Genomic DNA, 21,859 nt, shown 5'->3' with positions numbered 1-21,859 from the left:
AGGGTGACCTGACTGTCATTACGCCACTCTCCGGAGCAAGAGCTGCTGAGTGCTGACTGTGGCATCTGCTGCTCGGAGTTGTACCCGCTGTCCAGAAAGCAGCCGGCGGGGCTGTCTGCTGTCGTATCAACTGTCCACTGTCCGTGGACTGACTGCCGTTCCGTCCACTGTCTGTGCGCCGACTGTCGTACTGTCCCGTTATCCAATGTCGCCGGCCGCACTGCCGCAGCCGGCCGTCGTCTTAGCAGTCTGTGTCCGCTGTAACGGCGGAGAACCCAGCCGGAGTACCTCCATTCTCCAATGGGTACTCAGTCGGTCGATGGTGGACCGTTTGCACTGAGATCGGCTATGGTTGGAGCGGACCCACCCGCGCCCAGAGAGGGATGGTGCTCTCTGTCGGATGGGCCATTGTCGGATGTCCTAGCTGGGTACGGCAGTCTGAAAGGCTTCTGTGATTTATGAATGGGGTTTGGTTCATTGGTAGGGTTTGAACAATGGTTAAATGCATTGTTTAGCCGAAGACCTGTTTTAGTGCGTATCATACATGGCCAGCCAGACGATGCATTGGGGATTATATAGTTCACGATGACTGATAATTGTGAGCGTTTTCTTCCACATAAATCGAATGCGGCTGCCGCGACTTCTCATATTTTCTAAATATAAAAGACACATTCGGGTGGAATTTGAAATCCTGTAACGTTTTTTTTTTCTTTCTTTCTCTTTTACATGGTTGCCTTTAGGACTTCAAGCGCGACGATTTTTTTCTCAGACGTTTCCGTTCTATTGAATTCCGCAGGATTTGGCGTTGGTCGGACGTTGTTTCGGGTAAGCCCAAGGGACATCAAAGTTTCATTTCTTTTATAACGCATACAACCGGTGTAACAGATGTGGAGAACTTGGGTGGAGCTCCCCTGGTGGGTCGGCCGTTACAACTTTTATCCCAAGCATGTGTCCGCTTCTGAGCGGCAGATTGGCCAAGCACGTGCTGCTGCCGCCCGTGCAGTCGCGCCTCTCTGACGGCGTCGAGTCAGGGCTGGGTGAAACGGCGACCCTGTCCCACTGATAAACGGCGTGACGCGGCCCAGTATGAGACCCATTCATTTCCAGCGCCGCCCCTGTCACGCATAAGAATACGATCGGTTCCGGAGCCATGCAGCGGTCAGGGCCGGTCGACGGAACTTTGCTCTCATGGAGTGAGCGTCGACATTAATTTCGGGAGCAGAAATATGCAATTTCTCACTTCTGTCATTTCAAGTATCCTGAAATGTAAGGCCTGTCGAGCACATCTGTCTTTGCTTTATGATTGACAAAGATTAATGGCGTGAAAATGGCATCGTTGCAGACACACGCTAGATTTTACACTGCCTAATCGAAATGAGTATGCCTGGCATCAAACGTAAATCTTAGATTACATTGCGCTAGGGAAGGGTGGGTGTAATCTATGTAGTTGAGAATCACATAAGCCTTCAATCGCGAATATCATGAAATAGCGCATGAACATTTTGTTTCACGCTTCTTAATTTGTTTTGGAAATAGGCATGTACTGTGCTAAGACACATAACACATATATTCTAAGTAAAAAGAACGCTCGGACACGCAGAGATCACGTTTCAAATCACCACACCTGTTGTCCAGGATCTATCACTTCAGGCTGTCGGAGGAAGTCTCGACCTGCCCTACCTTGCCACACTTCTGGTTGTCGGCGGTCACGAAAGGCTGTTAGGTGTCACGACAGTCTGCTACTAGTTAGATTGGCTCTTGTCACGATTGCCACCAAACCTCATCACTTCCTAGTTGCTAGTGACCCCGCTCAACCACGTCTCCTATCGGTCATTCCACAATGTTTCATCACACTTCTCGGTCTCCGTTCATCCTTAGCTTAGATATTGCTCTCTGGTCGCAAGTAATTTTCCCCGATCCTTTCTTTTTACCCGGCCCGCAGTACTTACAATACTCCTTTTTTGTCGTTTTTTTTGCCCCATACCCCCTACCTAATCCCTTTTCCGGCATTTCATTGATACTCAAGTCCTAAACCTCAGTCACCAGCATTCGTCTATCATCAGTTAACTCCATTACCCACTCATTCCCATATCCCATCCTCACATCCCATCCACATGTGCCCCCTCCCCGGCTGTACCCCCGTCCCTTCCCTGTGAGCCATCAGAGGCAACTGCGGCCGACCGAGGGGCCGTGACAGCCACCGCTGCCGCGCTAACCTATCGCCGTCTGATCGATACGACTCAGTTCTCTGACGCCAGACGACCCGTGGCGGTTAGAAGACGTGGGTGATGGTGAGAGAACGCACCGGTTGGCGGTGAGAGGAGGCGTTGGGTGGTGAGAAGACGTGCCGCTTGGCTGGCCGCCGCCTAACACCGGCACCTCGTTCGGAACGTGGCCAGTTTGATTGCTGTCGATTGTCAAAAGTCGATCGACAGACCGGACCCCGTGAACCACGTGCTCCAGCCTCCAACTACCCCGAACCACGCCCCAGTGCTGAATTGTTCTTACCAGCATGAATGCAGTTGAAATATTAATACAATGTAACGATTGTGTATGATATGGCTATATGGCTATACCTCAGGGTAGCATATATGCTCAGTCGCATCTTGCACTGTAGCAAATATGCAGCGTGCGATTTACGTGCATGTATAATTTAATACATAACGCAGGGCGACCAATACATGAACACATACTCACAGACGCAATGCACCAATCTCCTCCCCTTACTCCAAGGGGACTACCCCCACCCACACGTGTGCCCGCATCCGCCCATACACACACGACATCCGCACCGGCTGGGGATCGGTGGCGGTGCACGCAGTCGTTCAGAGTCTCTGGGCACACTCGCTGATTGCCGCGACCCTCCCACGACCCACCGCAGAGAGACTGATTGCCCGTGGCTATCTTTCCGGGTGGGCGGCGGACAAATGATACCCATTGCGGTCGGTAAATTACCGGCAGACTGGCCGTCCAGCTGACCGCTTACAGATCGAGTCGTGATGTCGCGGGAGTTTATTGGAATTCAATATCACTGATTTAATCAGAGAGGATCACGGGTTCAATATTCTTGTGAGCTCAGCCGGAGGAATAGGTACCGCCTGTTTTCCCTGAGTTGTGTTTTTTTAGAATGTCGTGATTGTTTGAGGAAGAATAAGAATAGATATTTTTGTGCGAAGCTTAGGTACGTTACAACAATGCATTTAATTTGGTACGGTAAATAGACCTTGCATCTGCAGGGCCCAATCTCACCAAGTGCGGTAAACTTGTTTGGGGTAGCGGTAAGTTACCGCACCGAAATAACCCCAAGCAAATAATCCAGTCTCACCAACCCTAACGACCCTATGCTGTAATTTACCGCATTTTGTGCAAATCCTGCAAAAGAACCCCATTTGTCGACGCTTCGGATTGGTGGAAAAGCTGCTGATCACGCCGGCGCGATATAAAGAACGCAATTGTTTTGTCGCCATGGCAACGATAGCGTGTTTCTTCTTTCCAAGCGGCACCTCAGTTTCCAAGACTCACGGGCGACATCTACATGCTGTTTTGGGTACTGCAAATAGGAAGCATAGGTGGCGCAGGCTGCAACAAAAAATAATCTTAAAAAGAAACTTATCTCTTTTCTTTCTTATAAAGTTCTTATCACATCTTTAACCCTCGCCCGCATATGGGGGGGGGGGGTGGTGGTTGCCACCCCCCAGGCAGTCTTTCTGCTCTGCACTCAACATTTTTAGAGCTAGAAGCAGGGGCGTAATCACTCCTCAAAAAATGGGCTGGAAATAAACTCCCTCCGGGGGCGGCATTAACCCTCGCCGGCCGAGGGGGGGGGGCGGGTGCCCCCCCCATAGGGGTTTTTCGCGATAGCTCCGAACACGCCGGCGATAGAGAGCTGAAACTTGGCATACCTGACCTTTGATTCAAGCCGGATCTTTTGACACCAACCGCATTTGCGGGTCAGGTCAGGTCACTGACTTACGATCACATGATGTCATAAGTGAATCTCTGCACGGTCTTCAGATGTCGCAACTTCGCAACGCCCTCACTGCCAGAGGAGCTTTCACAGGGAAATGAAACTTGCAAGACCTAGTATCCATTAGGAAACTAACAACTTGTATATCTCGGATTTTTCCTTAAGGTCATATGAGGTCAGGTCATTTTCGTGACCTCACCATTATAAGTCAATAGGGCAAATTGAAAACTGCTCTTCTGGCGCCGGGAACGATCTCCAACTATCTCAAGCACACAGAATCGTGATTTCATGCACTCCTTGCAAGGTTCCGTGCGTCACTTTTGCAATGTTGACCTTTCATGACGTCATTTATGACGTCATTAGGGTCATATTAATTTTTCGTCAATAGCTCCCGATCAAATTGAGCTAGCGGGTCGGGAAAGCCAGCAATGGACTCAGGAAGACCTGCAGAATCGAATGATATGCGATATGACCTCATTCGACCAACTTCGTGACCTAGGGGCGCTGACCTGACCGTGACCCGAGGTCAACACCCTACGTTGACCTCACCCAAACGAAACGTATATCATTCGACGCGCCTGAGCAAGGCGAACACGATGCTGACAAAATCGCGGCTCTGCGGCCGTTTTTGAAGACCTCACAAAGACCTCACCCACTCAAGGGCCCCACAGTAGACCGAGGACTCTTTCAAGTGCTCAGCTTTACTCTTGAGTCTTGCTGCGCGCTCAGGGCACTACTGTGGGCCGGCCATTTCGGCCGCCCTTGTCGGAGCCGGGGTCCGCGGATGGTGTTGGCGTCACAGTCGGTAGAGGAGAAGTGAGAGAGTGTATTTAGAGAACATAGGTTTTATGGTGGGTGTCGGGACGCAAGCACGTGACCGGACGGGCAGCCGGCCAGCGAGCCGGCGGTCCCGTGTCGCTATGCGCCCCAGACACCCAGACAGATACAAAAAATAGGGGTCCGACATTTGGGGCCTCCATCGGGAGTGGGAGGCCATGATTTCCTTCTCCACATATCTTTCCTCCCCCAACAAGCCGACAAGAGGAGGCGACCAATAAGCAATCACGATCCTAACTGCATAGATCCCCGTATGACACCGCGCATGGAACGCCAGGTACGACTGCTGCTGCTGCTGCAGGTACGGCTGCTGCTGCTACTGGTACTGGTACGCCTGTTGTTGCTACTACTGCTGCTGCTGTTGTCGCTGCTCTCCGATTTGGTTGTCTCGTCATTGTAGTCGTCGCTGTTATCGTCGTCGCCATGTTTTGTCGTTGTCGATGTTATGCGCCAGGCACCTCTGCGGGTAGATGATGTCCGAGTTGATCGTGAGGGGCAGCGGCCAGGGTGCGCCGTGACAGTGTGGCCACACCTGTCAACGGAGCGTTGGCTGCCGCCGCACAGCACCGATACCGGAGACGTCAGCGTACCGGAAGCTGGTGGAATTGGCGAGGGTGTTGGTGACCCCTTTGATCGACAGCGCGTTGATGGCGGCGATATGGTGCGCTCAGCCATGTTGATGGCGGCTGGCACGGGCGACGAGAGTGACGGACGAACGGACGGAGAACAGCGAAGCACGATGAGCAGATGAGGTAGCAGCGACGGCAGGCGGCCATGTGGGTCAGCCAGGGGTTGGCTTTGGACCTAGGCCACCTGCTGCACTGAAAACAATTTAACCCAAGGCTGGCGAGTAAACCGGTGTTTTACGGGTACCCCTATCCGCAACCATTTTTAACCACCCTCCCAGGAGTAGTGCTAGGTCCCATTGCGGTGTAGTCGTACTTGCTCTGAGCGGATATAACCGCTGTCAGCGAACAAGTCCGCTGAGAGCAGGGACGACTACACTGCAATGGGACCTTACTGTACAGGGTGTCTCAAAAGTTCGTTCACACATTTCCCATGCCAATAAAGCATATAAGAACCGGCCAAAAGTATAAAGTTTTGGTGTCTGTGTGTACACTAGACAAATATGCATGCTTTGACAACTGATTAAGAAGGTTGGAAACCAACCCCTTTGCTGTATCTCCAAAAAATATTTGCCCATACCGATTTCTGTTGCTCCGTCAGCTGCCGGAGGCTGATAAAAGGTTACCAGCTTTCAAGCTCTTGCAGGGGAATCCCCTGCAGTTTCTGCGTCGGATTTAGTTTTGACTAGCTCCCCGGCAACATCTGATTTTCCCTGAAAGCCGACAGCTTGCATCGACACCATTCTTGAGTATTTTGTAGGCATTCTCTGGCGCTAACTGCTTCATGAATGACTGGCGCCGACATCCCAAGCGCCATTTTCTTTTTCAAAACGACCCCAGTCCTGAACAAACGGGAAGTACCAGGAGTAAATTTTTCGCATCATATGGTAGCAGAATGTGTCGGACGTCTGTTTCTCAGACACATTGTGCAAATTTTGCAAATTCCAAGCGCTCGTCATTCCCCATGCCAAGACCTTCGCTCGGTTGCGGAGTGTTTTCCTCGGGAGATGTTCTGCTTTGTAAACGGCCCAAACCTGTCCATCGTGTGGTTTTATCGGGATTTTGTGTTTAAAAGAAAATTATTCGCTGCAGATCTGCCTCTTGAAACTTCGTTAGATAAAATTTTACAATAACTGACACTTTTGGAGGGTCAGGTGTCCTTGGCATTGACGATTTTTGTGTTATTGTCCCCAAAAATTAGCGTTATAGATATTATAAACAATTTTAAATTATAATTTGTCTTTATTTTACGATGACCTGCACTTTTTGAAAATGGGTAACCTCTGTCTGTGACCTTCTTGCCAGTTTTCAATAGTTATGACCGCATTTTCAGCTGCTTTCCGGAACACGAGTCTGCTGTCGTGCGAGGGTCGTTCAAAACGCCGTTAGTCTCGCATGGTTTCGTCCTTCAAAAATTTTAGCCACCGTTTTTATGAGATAATCATCATGTTGCACTCATCCTCGCCGACACTTAGCCATGTGTCATTTCCGACTTAACCATTCCCATTACTCCTGAAACAGAGAGTTTCACAACATACCCGACTTTGCAACCTACATTTTCGTGCCTGACCCATGGTCAGAGGTGAACCCTTTTTGTGAGCTCATGAAGGGTCGAATGCACTTGAAAACAATGAGACTGCTTGAGGAAGGTTGTCACCAATGCCCATGCAAAATTTCGACTGTTTATTTCTTGTTGATTCAGAATTATTGACAAAAAAGCATGGCTGGTACCTGTGAACGAACTTTTGAGACACCCTGTACTCCTGGGAGGGTGGTTAAAAATGGTTGCGGATAGGGGTACCTGTAAAACACCGGTTTACTCGCGGGCCTTGGGTTAAATTGTTTTCAGTGTGGTTGCAGTTGCAGCCGTTGCAGTCGGTGATGGCGTCCGCAGTTGCAGTGTGTGATTCGTGGATCAGATGCAGAGCGACTGAGACAGCCAGACGGGTCGGCGATGAGCGTCCAATCCCATCATAGCTATGATCAGCCAGCTTTTGCAGACCGTGATGCGTATCGGCGTTTCTCCGTAGTCGATGCTCGGGGAGTCAGATAGTGGCCACTCCCAGATGGGTAACAGAAACTCAAGAACTGTAATAGAAAAAGAACCGAAATAAAATGTGCCGAAACAATGCCCCAACATATACATCATACAAAACAGTCATTCATATTTACAGCTGTACAGTACAACATTTGTACAAAAGGCACGTAGCACTGGGCGACACAAGTGTCGTAATGCTTCCCCAGGCGTGCCACGGAACCCATGGACTTTCAAAGGCCAAAACATTCGGGTCCGTAGGACATTCGAATTTGTTTTCGTGTCCAAGTATTCAAACATGCATCCACATACACTTTTTATTACAATGTTGTGCTATCGCTGTGCCGGTCAGTGATACATTTTCCCTGATGTGTGATAACAATTGTGTGATAAAACGGCATTATGAACTTTGTGAAGGCTGAACATTCATTGGAAGACATCATGGTATAAATGACACGGAAGACATGTTTTTGACACAGCGGATAGCAAAACATTGAATGATTGTTAAAAACAAGCAGTACCGCCGGTCAGTCGATCGAGAGATCGTTAACGTCGCAAAGTGAGTAGTAAGGAGAAAAAAATGGGGCTAATGAGCCAATGACTAGCAAAAGACCGGTTTTAATAGTACTGCCAAGTGACTTACTTTAACGAATAAATTGAAGAGGCCAATGTTTTTAGTGGGTTAAAGTGTTATTGGAATATCTAACTATTGTGTTAGAACATACTTCGTTGTTTAATAAAAGAATATACGGTTGAAAAAAATGAAGTCCTTTTAAAGAGTGGCGTCTTCTGAACGAGTGCATCTGTGTATTACGTCATACCCGTGAAATCGTTTGGGAAGGCACAGCAATACTTCTAATGTAGTTATATCGCTGGTAAATTGTTGAATTTTCAAACTTTCTGTGGACAATTTTTATTGCCACTTATCACTTTCGCTGGTGTAAATTGTTCAGAATGGCCAAAAGTTATTGGTCAATGTTATAGAAGTCGTTTTTTTAACCAGATGACCAAAATTAAAGCTAATCAGTAGTTAGTTCGATAAAGTATACTGTTAATTAATTGGGAATATCTAGAAGCATGCATGTCCTTTGTTGATAAAAGAAAACGTACTCTTTTACGTCTTTTGGGACTCAGACGTTTTGAGCGCCTTTCGACTACATTGGAAGAAAGAATTGGTTTTAGAAAGTTCACCGTACGACTCGATGGATTGTAAATCAATTTGTGAGCAATAATAAAATCGATTCCGAGAATGATATCGCATTTGAATGGTAAACTTTTTGCTGTAATGAAAAATTTGTGTTGAACCGTTTGACCAAGAATGCTAATGTTCAGATTGACTTCACCTACAACGTCAATAGGGTTTCCAGTAACATCAAGAATAGAGACACTGGGAGGTTCGTAAGCTACTTTTAAACCAGATTTTTGCAGACATTTTTCTGAAACTAAAGAGACACTACTTCCACTATCATAAAGAGCTGAACAAGCTTGACCCGAAATTTTGACGTCACGTAAAACCGGGGGATGTGCTGAACGGTCCCTGTCATCTGAAGCAACGCTCACGCACTCATCCCCTAGTGCAGTGAGCGGAACCCGTTTGGGCTCAGAGAACGACAGTTTCGACGCGGTGAAAAGTTTCGGTGAGAGCTAGAAAATTCATGGTGATAAGAGTTTGAAAAATAATGACTTCTTTCTTGACAGCAATGATGCGAAGAGTGAAGTGATTTCGAGCGAACAGGTGGATAACGGTATTTTTGCTGACGAGATTGACGATCACGTCCTCGGCTCTGAGATTGTGATGGATTTTGATTTTGTTGAGCAACAAGCTCTTCCGCTACAGCTAATTCTAAATGAGCAATTCGCCTTAAAATATCTTTCATTTGGGTGTTGTACTCAATACTAAAATTCCTGGTAGCATCTTCCATGGTTAGCCAAACAAATAATGACAAAAATCATATAGAAAAACGAATAGAACTAAATATAAATCTCAAATCTCAAATTTCAAACATTACAAATAGCAAATGAAATTAATTTAAAAGAGAACTCACCTGAAGCCAAAAATCCTCCATCGACAACCAACCACCACCGCTGGCACCAATTGTGGGCCGGCCATTTCGGCCGCCCTTGTCGGAGCCGGGGTCCGCGGATGGTGTTGGCGTCACAGTCGGTAGAGGAGAAGTGAGAGAGTGTATTTAGAGAACATAGGTTTTATGGTGGGTGTCGGGACGCAAGCACGTGACCGGACGGGCAGCCGGCCAGCGAGCCGGCGGTCCCGTGTCGCTATGCGCCCCAGACACCCAGACAGATACAAAAAATAGGGGTCCGACATTTGGGGCCTCCATCGGGAGTGGGAGGCCATGATTTCCTTCTCCACACTACTCGTTGGCTCGGAATGCTTACATCAAGCAATCACACAGGGCCATTTCGCGACTTCGATGGTTGTTTGCGATCAGAGCGTCTCACCTGACGCTCTCATGGGCTGAATTCGCATAGGCGAATCCCTTAGACTTATCGAGCCCAAAATGTAACACTTTGTGTTGGGCAGCATACAGAGCCCGCCAAAACGTGCGCACGTCCTTCATTTGCGCACGTTAAGTTAAGAGTAGCAACCAAACTGTGATACCTAGCCATGGAATTATGAATCGTTTGTTTGTTTGTTTGTTTTGTTGGGTTAGGCCCTTTCGGTCGACAAGACCATTGCAGAGCCGGAAGGATGATAGGAATTAGGGGGAGACATTGGTCTGGGCAGGCACCCTAGTGAGTCGCCGGGGCTGAGCCCGTCCAGGGGACAGGCCACCCAGCCCCAAGGCACTCACTGCACCCGGCTACGGGGTGCGCTCCCTCAGGAGCAGCGGTGCCGCTCCAAGGGAGCAGCCCGCATGAGATAAAGTTGCCTGTCCAGTCCGGAGGGGGGTTGCGGCGTGGAGGAGAAGGATTTCAGTATCCTGAGGATAGAAGCACGGAAAGGTGTAATTATGAATCCCCCGGTTCGCATGATGTTCACCTATCGGAGACGTTTCAGCACAATTCGCCAAGTCAATGCGTAGTTATTATATGTAAACAGCAGCAATTTAAGCACCCCTGACTGAGCTATCGCCGAAATATTCGCCAGCGTTAGGGGCGAAAAACGCCCCCCCCCCGGGCCAGCGAGGGCTATCATTCCGGGGAGAGGTGGCACAGCGCCTGACGAGAGCAGCACAGACGTCGATGGAGCGTTATAGGGAGGGGCGAATCATTAAACGTTTTGACGCATTCTGGGAAGGGGAGGCGCGTAAGGGCAGAAAGGCGTCTGGGGAGGGACGGCACGTAGCGGCGGCAAGGTGCCTTGGGAGGGTGGCGCCGACTGCGATAGAGCATTGTGGGGAGTGGCGGCTTGTTGAGGGCGGCGGGGTGTTGTGGCGAGGGGCGGCACATAGTGGGCGCCAAGATACTCTGGGGAGGGCGGCAAGGCGTTTATGGAGGGCGGCACAGACGGTGGTAAAGCGTTGTGGGGAGGGCCGAGGGGCGGCACATTGGGGGCGGCGGGGTTTGTGGTGAGGGGCGGCACATAGAGGGCGCCAAGGCACTTCGGGGGGTGGGGGCACATATGGCGATAGAGCATTGGGGGGGGGGGCGGCTTATTGAGGGCGGCGGGAAGTTGTGGCGAGGGCAGCACATAGAGAGCGCCGAGGTACTCTGGGGAGGGCGGCACAGACGGCGATAGATGCGGAGGGGCGGCACATTGAGTGCGGCGGGGTTCTGTGAGGGGCGGCACATAGAGAGCTCCGAGGAACTTGAGGGGAAGTTGGTGCGGAGGGGCGGAAGGACATCTGGGAGGGGCGGCGTGTAGAGGGCACCTAGTTATTTTATTGAGGAGCGGCACGTTGAGGTCAGGCGTATAGTGGACCGAGCAGTGCCGTTTTTTCTTGGTTTTGAAGTCCGTGAGTCCCGCAATTGCAGACTTCCTCTACCGGGGGCGGCATTTCAGCATCCCAAAAATGGGCTGGAATTTCCAGTGTTCCAGCGCGGTGGTTACGCCCATGGCTAGAAGGCTGATTTTTCGTATAGCTGCTCGTCTATCCTTTCTTGATGTCCACTGCAAATTTCAAGTTTCTGTGATTTTTGGTTTCGGAGATATGACCTTGTTTTTCAGGTCATGTCATGACCCAAATGGCCAATTCTCAACATCTTGCGTTTGCCATGGGCCTTGTGAGCTTTTGACACCCTGATTTCGGCCTTATTTGCCAGTCTTACCTCCCACCTATCATGGAACATGTTGTTCGACGATGTACAGGGGTCAAGGTCAGGGTCAAGGTCAACCTAGGTCATCTAAGATAATTGCGTTTTAGGCAAGCTGAATTTACTTTTTGTGAAGTTTTTTGACTGCATTTTTGGTAAAAGCTTCTCAGATCATGATTTCATGTGATATGGACCCAAAAACAATCGGTATACACACAGACACACACAGACATACAAACACATGTAATTGACCTTGACCTAACTTGACCTGAAATGACCTCAGCAGCAAAATTCTGGTCGGATAGTGTGACAAAGAGGTTCTAGCTGGCTTGGCACCAGAAAACAGCATCGTCATCGGTATTTGATAAGCAGCGCACTTGATATCCAACGGTGACCCAAAACAGCAACATTTTTTAGTTTGACCTGTCCTGGGAGGTCAATGACTGACCTGAGAAGGTAAAACTGGGTATCATTGGATTCGTCTCTTCCCAAAGAATCTTTTTGGTCTTTACTGCTAAGCTCTATCTCCAACAGGAACGAAATGGCGCGGGGGGGGGGTGGCAACCCCCCCCCCCCCCCATGTGCGTTCGGATGGGAAAATGGCATGTGCGGGCGAGGGTTAATTGTTGATTCTTGCTCACAATTGGTATAAAATTTAGAGATTACGGCACAAATGTCTGCGGTTATTTTGGTCCGACATTTGGGGGCAATCAGCTGATTGTTTGGTTTGTTTACTTGCTTTCGGGCCGTGAGCAGCTGCGCACATGAAGAATTTGCAGTAAAACCGAAGCTTTCCCATGGGGTTATTTCGATGCGGTAGCCTCAAAAATTACGGCAGTGGTGAGATTCGTTTTGGGGTAGTTTACCGCAAAATGAGTTTACCGCACTTGGTGAGATTGGGCCCAGAAGAGTTTCAGAGACCTGGCAGTTTGACTCCAGTGAGTGACTAAATCAGCCCTTTGTCCTTTCCTTTGGATGTTTTCACATGGCGTTATCAAACGGCAGACTAAGGCCTACACAAAAACACTAGCTCGAAGGGTAACCAACCGATCTCGATTACCTAATTCTAGTACTAAATTAGGAAGGTTTTTGATTACTAAACTGCGCTTCTAACTAAGTACGCACGTTATTTTTAGCATCCGCCATCCGCCTCCATTTAGCTATCCTTCGGCGTATATTCATCAGGACGACAAACTCAACCTTTGGATTTAGTAATGTCTCATGTCAGCAATCATTGTGTCGTCTGACTCATCTCATTTGTATCCATCATATGCTTGGAGCTTGTTCCGAACCTAACGCAGGTCGGACATCGTCTTTAAAACCTTCCCGGCGTGAAATAATCTCCATTTTAGGCGGCGATGCCTTCCACAGCGATTGAAAGTGAGTCGGGTCGGCGATTACTTTCCTTTTACGACATCGGCCTGTCGCCGCGGTTTGGTGCGCTGCGTTCGGACCTCTTTCGGGACACGCTGACTACAGGGTCCGATCGTCGCCGGTGCAGCACATATGGGGCCATTATCTGAGCTGTGCGGTTCTGCGCGGCACCGCGCCCCGGCCAATATTTGCACTGTCGCCCGTCCATTTAACCATGGCTGGTGAGATTCGCGGAATCGAAAGGTTGGCCGATTGTCGAGCAGAACAATCAGTGCCAAATACCCTATAAATCAGCCCGCGATCGGTTCGACAAAGACACTTTACAGAGACCATTTTTACCTCAATCCCGTAAAGCGGCTCATGCTGCGGCACGACCCGGCCAGGCCGTCGTACATTTACTAAGGACGGTCGCCGCAGTCCATTCATACTGGCCGTATCTTGAGCCCTTAGCGGGCGCTCGGTGAGCATAAGCCGCCGTCTCCACCTCAGCGCGGCAATTGAGCCTGTCGTGCGCCACAATTGACACAGACGCGCCGCAATTGGCGACGGCGGCGGGTCACGTTGGACGCGACGTCACGTCGGCGGTGGAATGGACGTGGCGCGGACGTGCCCCCTCGGCACGGCAGTCATCGAATCCAATCGGTCCGTGTCCAACTTACTGGGGCGCTTTGCAACCGGGTCACACTGCCGCCAGCTACCCTGACGAGTCGACGGGCAGATCGGTTCAGGCGCAGCTGTTAGACAGCTATTCAAATATCATTCAATAACTCGCCATTCGGTTGACTACGAAATGTTGGCCGGTTACCCGATGCGTAATTGCAAAATGTTACGCAGAAAGTTGATACGGAAGGGATTCGTGCTTTGAGGACGTAGTAACATTCCCACCCATATCAGAGAAAAGACAAAGAGGTTCGTTCTGTTGCCCGGGAATTTCCCTCGGGACTGACGCTAGAGTGCGAATGATACCGATTACTAGACACTCACTTCAAATGGAAACGATGTGGCGGCGCTTGTTAGCGGACCGCCGCTCTAAGCAGGGTGAAATAGCAGGGAATTCCGCTTCTCTCGTGCGCAATATTAGGCATGTAGCAGGCAGGGTTGTATACGACTCAATCAATAGCAATCAATTCAATCACGACAAATTTGGGAAACCAATCAAATCAATCAAGTCAGAGCAGTTTTCGGGAATTGATTCAATCGACTCAAACGCGACAATGAAAGGAATCAATCAACTCAATCAAACGACTCAAACCAAGATATACATTAGGTTTTTTGCCCCACCAACTTGGAAAAGTGTCCATAGCAGCCTGGTGTACCTACCTACCTACCTACCTACAGAAGAAACATAAAAATATTGTCATTTAAAATTATAAATTGCCATGCCATTCAAAGTTTCTATGTAATAAGGAAGGATACCTAGTGATGGACAGGTGGATCATGATATTGAGGTTTAATCGGTAGAATTGGAGCAGAAGTTTCATTTAATGGGTGCAAAATAACCCAGTAGTTGACTTCAACAAACGCCCCTTAACCCAAATCACCACCTTTCACCTAAAAGTTGTCAATTTAATTTTGGTCATATTCCAGCTTAGTCATCAGGCCATCTACCTCATGTAAAGCCCCCGTCTGTCTCTTATGTGAGTTTTGCGGAGCTCTTCTGAATTGAACCCTGAACATAATGAACCTAGCTAAGTTTCATGCCACACTGACACCATATGAAAGTGTTGAAAATTTGCTACAAATTTGACAACTTCATTAGGTATGCTTTATGAAGACAGCAGGAAAGCAGGTAGATGTGACCTGCCTAGATGTGTCAATGGCTACCAACAGTACCAACGAAGGTAGATACGTTATATGTGAAGAATTCAAAACATTTTATTGCAATACAATTTGAAACTGTTAGGACTGGGGGATAGGGATGAGCATTAAAAATATATTTAAAAGGAAATGGAAAGGACAGGGACTCTGGAACCACAGGATAAGTTAAAGACAAAGGAAGTATGTACAAAGAAAATTAAAACGCGAAAACGGCACGGTGCGACTGCGAAAAAAACAAAGAAAACGTTTTGCCGATAAGTATGCTAAGCTTTTATAAATCCTTATTCTACGTCTTTTGATTTTTTGGTAAGATGACGTCATTGGTTATCATGTAGTATGGTAGACCATCATAAAATAAATCGGTTGTACAACACCAATATCGTTTTAATTATTATTTCATTTGAAATAAAACCACTTAATAATATTCGGTAAAATATTTTAAGGAAAATGAAATATATTAAATATGTTATGCTTAGGCTCTCAGGAGAAAAGGATCAACAAACGTTCTGCTGCGAATTAAACAATGCAGCAAATTAGCTATTGTAATTAGCGAGACGAAAACGGCGCTTTTGTTTCAGTTATTTTTGTAGGGGTTTCACAGATATTTATAGAGTTCAGTGGGTTGTTTCTGAGGAGATGTGGAGGGAGTTGTGGAGATGTTAATTATTAATTAATCACACTTTGTTAGCATATAGGGCCTTGCACTTTATCATCTGGATTAAAAAAAAGTTTCCTGCTGAGTGCAGAAAGGTAGGTAGGTGCATCGCCAGGTTCTATCACCAGGATTGGAGCAGTTATTACAGTTAAAAGTCAAAGTTGGCTGTTCATGTTTAGGCTCTGTTCTTTATTTGGCCATCTACCCCATATTGCAGTTGTGATGACAAGCAGTTTTCAGTGTAGTTTTGTGATCTTTGATGTCATCAATTGGTGTCATTATTTTTCGTTAACTAAAACTTATTTAAACTTTCCATTCAATCGACTCAATCATACGAGTCACTCTAATTTTCGGGAATCAAATCAGTCAACCAGTCGCTAAAGTCAAACGAGTCAGTCAACCTGCAACCAGTCATCTCGAAAAGTCAATCGACTCAATCCAATCAACTCAAAATACGCGTTGAATCAAATCAATCAATTCAATCGACTTGATTGGTATACAACCCTGGTAGCAGGAGCCGCTTTTTCGGTCCTACCCTCCGTTACAGCACAGGCGTCGGCTGTGCTGACCTAACTATTAACATTTTTAATTAGTAGACTAGGGCTTTATCGTCGATTGATGCATTCCGAACAAAAGTAGGTACGCCCGAAAAGTCCCCACAAAGGTCCATGTCGTGTTAATTTCTTATTTTGTAGTTAGGCACGTGTTTTGCAGTTTCAATGCACAAGGCAATTATAATTTGAAAAAAAAGATTGTTTCAAAGGGATGAATGTCCGTGCAGAGTACGAAATCAATTAAGGTCAGGCACATTACCTTCAAGAGTATTGCTTGAACTACTGAACTTCATTTATAATCCATTGACCTCCGGCGTTTGGGACCGGGTCGTGTCCCCACGTGCTCACCTAGACGAGCGTTGACCGGGTAGCCAACCGGGACTCCCTCGCTTGAATGAGTTTCTATACGGGCTCGCTTCCAGGAGCCGAACACTGCCCGCCTCTCAGCGACGCATCACAGTGACACCCATTGATTGCACGGGGCGAACTTGGTCGTGCGGACAGCACGGCGGTCCCTGCAGGTACCGGCAGCTCGGAAGTTGCCGGCCTTCTGGGACGCCGGGGGGTGATGTGGGCGTCAGGCGATATCCGGCCGTCCACTCTGACACCCTGTGTGGGCTCGTGGCTGGCCGGGGCTCAGTCACCCCGTCCCAACGCTCAGCCCACTCAGTCTGCGCCCAGGACCGCAGCGAGTGGCGCAGTGGTAGCGTCCACTGTTAAAGGGACCCTCCCACCTTCAAAAAAGTTTATGAATTGGCATGAAAGTGATGTCGCTCGGTTCAGAAAGAGCGAAAACGAATATCTACCAAATTTCACCGAAAAATATTCACCGGTTTTCAAGATATTAGACTTTTACTTTTGTTTACTTTTTGGGATCTCCGCTGTTTCTAGCGACTTTATTTTCATAGGAGTGCGGCGTTTGCGGCAGATGTTGCGCGCAAATAGCATATACCACCGCGTGCTACAAAACGTTTTAGTCAAACATTTAAAAATCGTTAGATATTTGCGCTGACGTCACACATTCAGAGGGGTATTCCTAAGCATTAGCCCCTCTGAATCAAAATGCTGCAATTTTGAAATTTAATATTTCCGATTTAACCCACGAGCCGCTGGGGGGGGGGGCATAAAGTTGCCCCCCCCTTTACGTTTTGTGAAATATCTCCGAAACCTGATCAGCTACGAACGTGAAACTTGGCATAGCTTCAAATGAATACCTAGGCAATGTTTGAGGAAAGTTTGGTGGTTGTAGCACCCAAGATGACGTCACAGTGACGTCATAAAGTTTTGTCGTTTTCCGATATGGACCGTTTCTGATGACGCTGAGCATGAAACTCGACTGTAAATGAACTAGACAGCACCTGTTGTCATCCTAAAACATCTTACTACACTTCCATCTAGTTTCTGACCAATAATCGGCCCTTTATATTCGGTCCCATATATGTGATGTATCGTGAGGAATATGAGAGTCGCAAATTTATAATTTCACTTATGACGTCACTGTGACGTCATTTCAAATTGGATCGACACCAAATTTGGACACAACCTCGGCTAGGTATTCAGGAAGATGTGTGCAAAGTTTCGCTTCTCTATCTCTTCGTGTTGCGACGATATCGCCGTAGAAGTAAAGGGGGGGGCAACTTTATGCCCCCCCCCCCCCAGCGGCCGGCGGGTGGCGCGGAGGCCCAGCGGCCGCCGGGTTAAGGCATTTCTCGATGTTGTGAGTGCCGAAACCGGTAATTGTGAGCCAGGGACCCCATTTTGGCTATCTCAACTCAAATCTAATGTTAAGGTGGGAGGGTCCCTTTAACCCTCGCCCGCACATGGGGGGGGGGGGTTGCCACCCCCCCCAGGTAGTCTTTGTGCTCTGCACTCAACATTTTTAGAGCTAGAAGGCTGATTTTTCGTATAGCTGCTCCTCTATCCTTTCTTGATGTTCACTGAAAATTTCAAGTTTCTGTGACCTTTGGTTTCGGAGATATGACCTTGTTTTTCAGGTCATGTCATGACCCAAATGGCCAATTCTCGACATCTTGCGTTGGCTATGGGCCTTGTGAGCTTTTGACACCTTGATTTCGGCCTTTTTTACCAGTCTTACCTCCCACCCATCATGGAACATGTTGTTCGACGATGTACAGATGTCAAGGTCAAGGTCAAGGTCAACCTAGGTCATCTAAGATAATTGCGTTTTAGGCAAGCGGAATTTACTTTTTGTGAAGTTTTTTGACTGCATTTTTGGTAAAAGCTTCTCAGATCATGATTTCATGTAATATGGACACATAAACAATCGGTGCACACATCAGTATACACACAGACACACACAGACATACAAACACATATAATTGACCTTGACCTAACTTGACCTGAAATGACCTCAGCAGCAAAAACCTGGTCGGGTAGTGTGAGAAAGAGGTTCTAGTTGGCTTGGCACCAGAAAACGGCATCGTTATCGGTATATGATAAGCAGCGCACTTGATATCCAACGGTGACCCAAAACAGCAACATTTTTTAGTTTGACCTGACCTGGAAGGTCAATGACTGACCTGAGAAGGTAAAACTGGGTATCATTGGATTCGTCTCTTCCCAAAGAATCTTTTTGGTCTTTACCGCTAAGCTCTATCTCCAACAGGAACGAAATGGCGCGGGGGGGGGTGGCAACCACCCCCCCATGTGCGTTCTAGGATGGGAAAATGGCATGTGCGGGCGAGGGTTAAGGCCTTCATAGTTCAACTGCTGAAAACGTTCCATTTCCCACTGACAGGGCTGTTTGCCTGTAACCGCCCAAACACCAGAAACGTTTTTGTCCTTACGTTTTCACACACTACTGTCACGTGGCGCTAGTGCACTGAACTCCGATCAAATTCTGTGATGACGGTATTGGTCGCGGTCCCATGGCTCGGCCGCCAGAAGGGCCGGAAATGGAGGGCGGGGCCTGATTGATGGCAGCCGATTGACATGACCCCAGGGCTCAAAGTTCGATAAAGTTGGCGCTATAGTTATCTTCAGAGACTCTAAAGGCGCACTTTCCACAGAATGACAGTCAGTTTGGCGGCGAATAATGAATGCTGTTGAAGTATTAAAGCCACGACTTGCCCGCCGGAGCTGTCGTGGGCCTGACAGGCAAGTCGGATACCGAAAGCCCATATTGGTTTCTAGAGTGATTGTTAATGCTGGAAGCGGGAATATATTCACATGCATTGTCTCAAGTCTATCGACAGTTGGCACGACAGGGCGGACGGCTCGGCTTCTGCCGTAATCTCAGCGCGGCAGCCCTGGCCGGGTAGACTGTGCCGCATTACGCCGAGCCACTGCGGCACAGTCTACCCCGCCGGCGCCGTCCGACTCCGAGCGTCGGGTCGGAGCAGGCGCTTCTGGGGAAATATCTCTGCCTTTGCCGCACAATCCTCATGGATTCCATGACGGTTTTTCGTCCAGCAGATTTTCGTCGGACAATTTTTCGTCCGCAGATTTTCGTCCGACTTTTTTTCGTCTCGCATTTTTTCGTCTGTACATTTTTTCGTCTGTGCATTTTTTCGTCTGTTCATTTTTTCGTCTGTACATTTTTTCGTCCGGACATTTTTTCGTTCGTATATTTTTTCGTCCGTGCGTTTTTTCGTCCGGACATTTTTTCGTCTACAATTTTAACCTAACCTAACCTAACCTAACCTAACCTAACCTAACCTAACCTAACCTAACCTAACCTAACCTAACCTAACCTAACCTAACCTAACCTAACCTAACCTAACCTAACCTTACCTACTGATGTTTGCCTACCGGGGGATAAGGAAAAAGTTACTTGCATGAATAGATTGCAAGCAATGGTAAGTCAAATATTTTTTAGGTTAAGTGGTTATGCATCAGGCTTCAGGCCTTCGGCCTGAAGCCAGATACACAACCACTTAACCTAAAAATATTTGACTTACCATTGCCTGTAATCTCTCCTAAGGCATTGCCTTCGGCACTGCACTGCTTCGCCCCGAGTATTATTATGACGTCATTCGCCTCACAGTTGAATAGCATTGTATTATGTTTTCACTCAACCTTGGGTGCACAGACGTAAAATTTATTGAACGAAAAAATGTCCGGACGAAAATATGTACAGACGAAAAAATTTACGAACGAAAAAATGTCCGGACGAAAAAATGTACAGACGAAAAAATGTACAGACGAAAAAATGCACAGACGAAAAAATGTACAGACGAAAAAATGCGAGACGAAAAAAAGTCGGACGAATATCTGCGGACGAAAAACTGTCCGACGAAAAAATGTCAGACGAAATTTTGTCCGGACACGTCCTCATGGCTTGCAATGATTTATGTGCTTGAGGCATCAATTAGTATTGCTAAGCGAAACTGTTGTAAGAGACAAAGGAACTGTTGTAAGAGACAAAGGAACAAAATGCGTTATACAAGACAGTTCCACACAGTGCTTAGCTCATTGACTCGTCCTTGCTTAGTTATGTGTGGTGGATCTAACGCTTTTTACAGCAGCTTATGAGTAGTTAGTAAGCCCATCAAATATCATTTTTATGACTGTGCTGTCGGCTTGGATTCTGTGAATTGCCAGTTAGTGCGTGCTCGCTCATTGAATCGACAAAAATACATGAAAGATTTAGAAGGAAATTGTTAGAAAAGAATTAAAACGTTTTTTAACACGTGTCTCATAAAATCACTTTAGAATCAGACATGCCGTATTTTTTGTTAAGAACGCTACCAAGTGTCTTTGAAGCATTGCAGTGAGCCGTCTCATGTTGACAGCATATGACTCAATAGCAAATATAGGGCAAGGACATATACCGACTCATTGTGCTTATAAGAGTGCCCTGCCCTCATCTGCATGTTGAAGGAATTGTCGGATAGTGCTCACTATTTTTAGCCATGTGATACATGGACTTTGCTCACAAAGTGCGACTGTGTGACCAACAACGCTGCTGCTTTTGCTGCTTTCAGGTCACGTGACAGAGGTGGTTGGGGTCGAGGACCGCAGCGTGGACCTTCCGTGCAACATCACTTCTACCTACCCCGACGACAGCGCCGTGCTGGTGCTCTGGTACCGAGACGACGAGGGAATTCCAACTTACAGGTAACAGGTGGAACGAGTTTTTCGTCACCAATGCAATATTGTCATTTGTTGCTGTCTCACTCATGACAACTCGGCTAGGCCATCATTTCATGTGGATATTCGCTTCATAGAGCTACTAACTACCTAACCCCTCCCATCCGCTGTGGCAGTTTTGACGGTCGAAACGACCGGTCGTTCTCGGAGCGTTCCGAGATCGGTGACCGGGGCACTATCGTTCGCGCCACGTTCATACACGGCACGCGGCCGGCGGTGCTGCGACTGGCCACCGTCCGGCGACAGGATGCCGGGAGGTACCGGTGTCGAGTCGACTTCCGCTTCAGCCCAACACGCAACCACCGGCTGCGCCTCTCTGTCATCAGTGAGTCTGGATTACAGAGGCTCTGCGATGTGCCTTGATTGGTGAATACGGGCTCCTTAGGTGATCGGCAACACCAGATTGCTGAGTAATTGCTTGTTGTGTGTCGAATTACCATGGGCTGTCGGTAAAGGTTGATAGTCATACAGAGAGGCATCATGTTCCAGTATAGTAGTACCTACGCGCTAACCAGTACCTACGCGCTAACCAGTACCTACGCGCTAACTTATCTTGCAATATCGCTCCAATGAATTGAAAATTGAATATCAGTACCAAATTAAACATTGCTAAGGTAACTATTACTTGTTGTGCAATGCTTAACTGCAGCCTTGAAATATATTTTG

At 47.8% G+C, this 21,859-nt stretch overlaps 1 protein-coding gene across 1 annotated transcript in view; it reads left to right on the top strand.

The window, feature by feature from the left end:
• LOC122383594 (nephrin-like) overlaps positions 1-21,859 on the top strand; it is a 91,113-nt gene that overhangs the window by 25,064 nt on the left and 44,190 nt on the right. The window contains exons 2-3 of the mRNA XM_043370185.1: positions 21,028-21,160; positions 21,310-21,518. Coding sequence (XP_043226120.1) covers positions 21,028-21,160; positions 21,310-21,518 — 342 coding nt within the window. The remainder of the gene's footprint in view (positions 1-21,027; positions 21,161-21,309; positions 21,519-21,859) is intronic.

This window comes from Amphibalanus amphitrite, unplaced genomic scaffold, assembly GCF_019059575.1.
Source record: "Amphibalanus amphitrite isolate SeventyFive unplaced genomic scaffold, NRLGWU_Aamphi_draft 000168F_arrow, whole genome shotgun sequence".
Classification (NCBI taxonomy): Eukaryota; Metazoa; Arthropoda; class Thecostraca; order Balanomorpha; family Balanidae; genus Amphibalanus; species Amphibalanus amphitrite.
Note: the sequence above shows the minus strand (reverse complement) of the source record. Positions and strands in the feature narration are given on the sequence as shown.